General features: G+C 46.6%; 1 protein-coding gene across 5 annotated transcripts in view; it reads left to right on the forward strand.

Annotated features, from left to right (window-relative positions):
* The window catches only part of tnikb (TRAF2 and NCK interacting kinase b), an 80,614-nt gene that overhangs the window by 31,753 nt on the left and 41,361 nt on the right, over nucleotides 1-7,500 (forward strand). For all 5 annotated transcript variants that reach the window (XM_053487963.1, XM_053487965.1, XM_053487964.1 and 2 more), the window contains exons 6-12: nucleotides 624-714; nucleotides 1,779-1,909; nucleotides 2,000-2,054; nucleotides 2,308-2,386; nucleotides 3,832-4,007; nucleotides 6,868-6,934; nucleotides 7,180-7,378. In XM_053487963.1, coding sequence (XP_053343938.1) covers nucleotides 624-714; nucleotides 1,779-1,909; nucleotides 2,000-2,054; nucleotides 2,308-2,386; nucleotides 3,832-4,007; nucleotides 6,868-6,934; nucleotides 7,180-7,378 — 798 coding nt within the window. The remainder of the gene's footprint in view (nucleotides 1-623; nucleotides 715-1,778; nucleotides 1,910-1,999; nucleotides 2,055-2,307; nucleotides 2,387-3,831; nucleotides 4,008-6,867; nucleotides 6,935-7,179; nucleotides 7,379-7,500) is intronic.

Below are 7,500 nucleotides of genomic sequence, written 5' to 3' on the forward strand. Positions count from 1 at the left end.
GCAAGACGAAGACAAACTGAAACCAAATACACAAACTGATGAGAGACAGAGTGTGGAGAGACACTTACGTCCCCTGTCTCTCTGGTTTCAGGACGAGTTTATTCAAACGCTTATAAATCAGACGGTGGGGTGTGGGATGTGGGCGGGGCTGGGGTGGAGGTGGGGTGTGGGACGTGGGCGGGGCTGGGGTGCAGGTGGAGGTGGGGTGCAGGTGGAGGTGGGGTGTAGAGTTAGGGTCGGTGGAGGTGGGGTGTGGGACGTGGGCGGGGCTGGGGTGTAGGTGGAGGTGGGGTGTAGAGTTAGGGTCGGTGGAGGTGGGGTGTGGGATGTGGGCAGGGCTGGGGTGCAGGCGGAGGTGGGATGTGGGCGGGGCTGGGGTGCAGGTGGAGGTGGGGTGTGGGATGTGGGCGGAGCTGGGGACTGAAACCAAATACACAAACTGATGAGAGACAGAGTGTGGAGAGACACTTACGTCCCCTGTCTCTCTGGTTTCAGGACGAGTTTATTCAAACGCTTAAAGATCAGACGAGGAGTTTAATCATCACACTGCAGTGGGAGTTACAGATCTGATCAGATTTAAATGAACCTGTGTGTGTGTGTGTGTGTGTGTGTGTGTGTTGTAGGGTCTTACTCATCTTCACCAACACAAAGTCATCCACCGTGACATTAAAGGGCAAAACGTCCTGCTGACGGAGAACGCAGAGGTCAAACTGGGTGAGTACAGGGGAACAGGGGAACAGGGGAACAGGGGAACGTGGGGAGCCAAGAGAGTGAAGTGTGGCATGAGCTCTGTCTGTAAAGCTCTTTACTTAAACCCCAATAGTGTGTGTGTGTCCATGCATGTGTGTCAGTATGTGTGTGTGTGTGTGTGTGTGTCCATGTGTGTCCGTGCATGTGTGTATGTGTCATTGCGTGTGTGTGTGTGTGTGTCTGTGCATGTGTGTATGTGTCATTGCGTGTGTGTGTGTGTGTCTGTGCATGTGTGTATGTGTCATTGTGTGTGTGTGTGTGTGTGTGTGTCTCAGTAGGTGATGTAATGTTTCATCCTGAAGTGTTCAGTTCTGTGCTGCAGTCGGTCACTGAGGCTGCGTTTATTTTCACGTTTATTAACACGTTTCTCCCTGAGCTCACTCGTCTCTCATTTCTCCAGCTCATCTCACTCACTGGTTTGTTTTCTGTGACCCTGAACCTGATTTTTGTTGTATATTTCTGAGATGCTGTAACTCTCAGGCAGGTGTAAAGAGTCAGAAACAAAGAAACAGAAAAATCTAGAAATAAAAATCTACAGTATAAAGAAATATATAAATATCAATTTGTCTAGCTACCTGCATATCGGTCTGTTTATTTGTTTACCTACACTATAAGTTTGTGCGCCCCGCCATCAACCCCAGCGTTAAACTGGAACGAAATGTTCAACACGCAACAAATGGGTTTGATGATTAGGGGTGTGTATACTTTAGGTCAATCTGTCTTACTAATAATAATAAAAAAATCATCAGCAATAATAATCACACAGTTTGAGTTGATTAGTAGAAACAGATTTGTTTGTTCCTCTGTGCGAGTTTTTGGACCCGGTGAAACATCGTTTTCTTTCCTGCTGGGTTGCCGTGACAACGGTGCCCGTGGCGACCAGGAGAGAGAGATGCTGAGGCAGATGGTCCTGTGCACTCCATCAGAGACTCTCACCTTGTTACTGTACACTGGTGTGTTACAGCCAAGCACTGGGGTCTGATTCTGTGTGTGTGTGTGTGTGTGTGTGTGTGTGTGTGTGTCACCAGTGGACTTTGGTGTGAGTGCACAGTTGGACCGCACCGTGGGCAGGAGGAACACGTTTATCGGCACGCCGTATTGGATGGCTCCGGAGGTCATTGCCTGTGATGAGAATCCAGACGCAACATACGACTTCAAGGTAGTTTAACACACAGAGTTTGTTATATTACGTCATCACACACTCACTCCGTGTTTATGTGTGTAGTAAAATTTATTTTCTGTGTTTCAGAGTGATCTGTGGTCTTTAGGAATTACAGCTATAGAGATGGCAGAAGGAGCTCCGCGTAAGTCCACAACACGACCCCTGTGTCACGTACAAAACCCCATCAAGCAGTAACTGATCTCTCTCTCTCTCTCTCTCTCCCTCTCTGTCTCTCTCTCTCTCTCTCTCTCTCTCTCTCTCAGTTCAGAAGAGTTTTATTGGCATAAATGTTAACAAAAATATTACATTGTTGCCAAAGCAATTATAAAACATTAATTACTCTCTCTGTCTCTCTCTCTCTCTTTGTCTCTCTCTCTCTCTCTCTCTCTCTTTAGCTCTGTGTGATATGCACCCGATGCGAGCGCTCTTCCTCATTCCTAGAAATCCAGCTCCTAGACTCAAGTCGAAGAAGTGGTGAGTGTCGCGTCCCTCTGTGTGCTGTCCTCCTCTCAGCTCTCACACGCTCTGAGTTCTAACAGAGTCGTTCTCACACCGCACCGTCCTGTTCTCCCGTCTCCATGGTGGTCTGTGTGTGTAGATTTTACAGCGTATTTTATGTCTATATGGTCAGACTGAGCTGATCCTGAGTCAGCAGTTAGTGGAGAGCAGAAGGACAGGAAGTGTGAGTTGTGGATCTCAGCAAGTGATTAAAATAACACATTAATCAGCTTTTTCAGTGTCAGGCTGCAGGAGACAGAGCTGCGCAAAACACCTCACCTCCTGAAACGGTGGGAAGCCACGCCCCTTTCCACAAGACTTACGCACAAGTTATGCCTTCTTAAGTGAGAGTAACAGGTATAAAGGCCACACCCCCTTTACTGGGAATGACAGGTATAAAGGCCACACCCCCTTTACTGAGAATGACAGGTATAAAGGCCACACCCCCTTTACTGGGAATGACAGGTATAAAGGCCACACCCCCTTTACTGGGAATGACAGGTATAAAGGCCACACCCCCTTTACTGGGAATGACAGGTATAAAGGCCACACCCCCTTTACTGGGAATGACAGGTATAAAGGCCACACCCCCTTTACTGGGAATGACAGGTATAAAGGCCACACCCCCTTTACTGAGAATGACAGGTATAAAGGCCACACCCCCTTTACTGGGAATGACAGGTATAAAGGCCACACCCCCTTTACTGGGAATGACAGGTATAAAGGCCACACCCCCTTTACTGGGAATGACAAGTATAAAGGCCACACCCCCTTTACTGAGACAGGTGGATATAGAGGCCACACCCCCTTTACTAAGACTGAGAGGTACAGAGGCCACACCCCCTTTTCTGAGACTGACATAAGGTGTGTCCTGTACCTGTCAGTGTGCAGAAGATTAGTGTGAGAGTGATCACTGTGGGGACAAGAAGACACTTTTAAATCTGTTAAATAAACATGAACGAGTTATAAACTAATTAGTCCCGTAAGTGTGGAGGGAGCAGAGGATGAGCTTTAGGACAGAAACATGATGTTTAAGGTTTGTGTTGATCCAGTCTCGCTCCGCTCCGAGAGCAGCCTGCTATTTTTAGATTTCGGATGAGTGACAGGATTATGATGACGGGGTTCCGGGTGAAAGAAGCCGCCCAAAATTACAGACTGCACCTGTAGAACCCCTCGCTCGGGCGTCCTTCACTCGTCCTTGGGTGTAGGACAGCAGCTCTGTAGCGCCTCTCAGCGTCTTTAAGTCCTGAGAATATAAATCAGAGATGTGACGTTTCTGCGCTTTGTTAGTCGTTCCTGGTTTATCTGCTCATGTGATGATAAAGTAAATTTAATCAAAGCGCTCATGAAACACTTCAGGAGGTTTGGAGATGAAGGGAGTCTGAACGACTTGCCGCTTTCTTTCTCTCGTGTCTCCACAGGACGAAGAAGTTCCAGTCGTTTATTGACAGCTGCCTGGTGAAGAACCACACGCAGAGGCCCAGCACGGAGCAGCTGCTTAAGCATCCCTTCATCCGAGACCTGCCTAATGAGCGACAGGTCCGCATCCAGCTCAAAGACCACATCGACCGCACCAAGAAGAAGAGAGGAGAGCGGGGTGAGGACCTGAAGAAGGGCAGGAGGGCTGTTCGAGCGGGACACACAGAAAACTCCAGGGTCTCATAGAGTCATGTTCAGTAGTGTATAGTAATATTACTGTTAGAGACGGGATATGTCTTATAGAAGATGGATGAGTGGGTATTGGTACAGTGGGGCAAAAAAGTGTTTATTCAGCCACCAATTGTATAAGTTCTCCCAGTTAAAAAGATGAGAAAGGCCTGTAATTTTTATCATAGGTATACCTCGACTATGAGAAACAAACAAACAAAAAAAAAAGGAAATCACATTGTAGGATTTTAATGAATTAATTGGTAAATTACTGTGGAAAATAATACATCTCTATGCTTTGTTCTATCCCCTTTGTTGGCAGTGACGGAGGTCAAACGTTTTCTGTAAGTCTTCACAGGGTCTTCACACACTGTTGCTGGTATTTTGTCCCGTTCCTCCATGCAGATCTCCTCTAGAGCAGTGATGTTTTGGGGCTGTCGCTGGGCAACACGGACTCTCAACTCCCTCCAAAGATTCAATTCAATTCAATTCAATTTTATTTATATAGCGCTTTTAACAATGGTCATTGTCCCAAAGCAGCTTCACAAGAAAAAAAATGAAAGATTTTTTTTTTTTTTTTTTTAAGAAAGAAAAGAAAAGAAAATATTTGGAAGTGTGTATGTGTGAGAAAAATGTGTCTAGATAATAATTAAATGAATGAATGATGAATGAAATGTCTCTGATGAGCAAGCCAAGGGTGACGGCGACAGTGGCAAGGAAAAACTCCCTGAGATGGTAATAGGAAGAAACCTTGAGAGGAACCAGACTCAACAGGGAACCCATCCTCATCTGGGTGATAACAGATAGAAATAACATCAAGTGTGTTGTGCAGGTGAAAGTTCAATATATCAGAAGTTGTGTAGATTCAGTTCAGCAGGAGGTGCAGAGGGCAGATGGGGTCAGGATCACTGGAAGCACAGGAGCAGGATGTGTAGCTCCAGCCATCATAAAGCAGAATCTAGCTGGAGCAGGTCCTTCTCAAGATGCTTTAGAAACCTCGCAGGGTTGGCCTTTGTCTACTGAAGCTGGCACAATCTCCAGATGTCTCAGGATGGGTAGAAAAATACAGAAAAGATGGAGAGAATTAGCGTAGTTGCCATTCAGGATAAGTGTAATGGAGTATGAGGTTATGGGTTGAGTTACGCGTATGCCAGATTAAAGAGATGCGTCTTGAGCCTACTCTTGAATTGGGAAACCGTGTCTGCTCCCCGAACAGTGTCTGGAAGGCTATTCCAAAGCTTTGGAGCCAAATATGAAAATGCCCTGCCCCCTTTTGTAGATTTTAAAATTCTGGGAATTACCAGAAGTCCGGAGTTTTGTGATCTTAAGGGACGTGGTGGATTATAGCGTATCAAAAGACTGGTTAGGTATGAGATGTTCTATGTGGTTGAGATCTGGAGACTGGCTAGGCCACTCCAGGACCTTGAAATGCTTCTTACGAAGCCACTCCTTCGTTGCCCGGGCGGTGTGTTTGGGATCATTGTCATTGGCCAAGACCCAGACACGTTTTATCCTCAATGCCCTTGCTGATGGAAAGAGGTTTTCACTAAATCTGACGATAAATGGCCCCATTCATTCTTCACGGCTCAGTCGTACTGGTCCCTTTGCAAAAAAACAGCCCCAATAATAATGTTTCCCCCCCCATGCTTCACAGTAGGTTTGGTGTTCTTTGGATGCAACTCAGCATTCTTTCTCCTCCAAACAAGTTGAGTTTTTACCAAAAAGTTCTATTTTGGTTTCATCTGACCATATGACATTCTCCCAATCCTCTTCTGGATCATTCAAATGCTCTCTAACAAACTTCACACAGGCCTGGACATTTACTGGCTTAAGCAGGGGGACACGTCTGGCACTGCAGGATTGGAGTCCCTGGCGGCGCAGTGTGTTACTGATGGTAGCCTTTGTTACTTTGGTCCCAGCTCTCTGCAGGTCATTCACTAGGTCCCCCGTGTGGTTCTGGGATTTTTGCTCACAGTTCTTGTGATCACTTTGACCCCGCGGGGTGAAATCCTGCGTGGAGCCCCAGATGGAGGGAGATTATCAGTGGTCTTGTATGTTTTCCATTTTCTATTAATTGCTCCCACAGTTGATTTCTTCACACCGAGCTGCTTCCCTACTGCAGATTCAGTCTCCCCAGCCTGGTGCAGGTCTACCGTTTGGTTTCTGGTGTCCTTTGACGGCTCTTTGGTCTCGGCCATAGTGGAGTTTGGAGTGTGACTGTTTGAGGTTGTGGACAGGTGTCTTTTATACTGATAACAGATGCCATTAATACAGGTAACGAGTGGAGGACAGGGGAACGAGGTTACAGGTCTGTGAGAGACAGAAATCCTGCTTGTTTGTAGGTGAACAAATACTTATTTTACTGAGAAATTTAATAATTAATTCATTAAAAATCCTACAGTGTGATTTTCTGGATCTTTTTCTTATTTTGTCTCTCATAGTCGAGGTATATCTATGATGAAAATTACAGCCTCGCTCATCTTTTTAAGTGGGAGAACTTACACAACTGGTGGCTGAATAAACACTTTTTTACCCCACTGTGTCTGAGGATAAAACGTGATATGATTCTGCTTCTAGTTAATGCGCTGTTAGTTATACGTGTCACAGAGGAAACTGGTTTCTGATTGGCCGGAAACTCTGTATTAATTCTAGTTCTGTATCTCAGACTGTTCTCATGGAGGGTTGGAAAGACGTTAGATTCCTATTTAAAGCCTCTGAGCGCACGCTGAGTAAAAGAGGTGTGGGAGATAATTATTACTGAGTATCTCTGGGATTTTAACCAGGGCTCGTTCGACATCTGTGTTTTCCAGATGAGACGGAGTACGAGTACAGCGGCAGCGAGGAGGAGGAGGAGGAACGAGACATCGGAGAACCCAGGTAAAGAATAAACCATGCTCATGCTCAAAGGTGCCAATATTAACGAATTAACAGCTGATTGTTCTGAAAAGATGGCAGTCCAGTCAAAGCTGTTGTTTTTGTGATGTCACAGGGTCGGGGGGGGGGGGGGGTCGGGTATATGGGGGGGGGTACTGTTGTGTGTTATCTGTGTGACTCAGTAGAACACCTGTACAGATGTGCGTGGTGCAGATGTTGAGAAGGTCGTGACTCTTGCTCCTCCACAGCTCCATCATCAACATCCCGGGTGAGTCCACTCTAAGGCGGGACTTCCTGCGTCTGCAGCTGGCCAATAAGGAGCGCTCCGAGGCCCTGCGCCGACAACAGCTGGAACAGCAGCAGAATGATGAGCACAAGCGCCAACTGCTGGCGGAGAGACAGAAGCGCATCGAGGAGCAGAAGGAGCAAAGGAGGAGACTGGAGGAGGTACGGAGAGAGAGAGAGAGAGAGAGAGAGAGGGGAATTCTACAGTGGAGGTGTTTAGTCTCAAAGGGAAAAAATGCAGCTGCTCAGGAAAAAAACACACACACACACACATACGGTATGAA

The sequence above is a fragment of the Clarias gariepinus genome, chromosome 26 (genome assembly GCF_024256425.1).
Source record: "Clarias gariepinus isolate MV-2021 ecotype Netherlands chromosome 26, CGAR_prim_01v2, whole genome shotgun sequence".
Taxonomy (NCBI): domain Eukaryota; kingdom Metazoa; phylum Chordata; class Actinopteri; order Siluriformes; family Clariidae; genus Clarias; species Clarias gariepinus.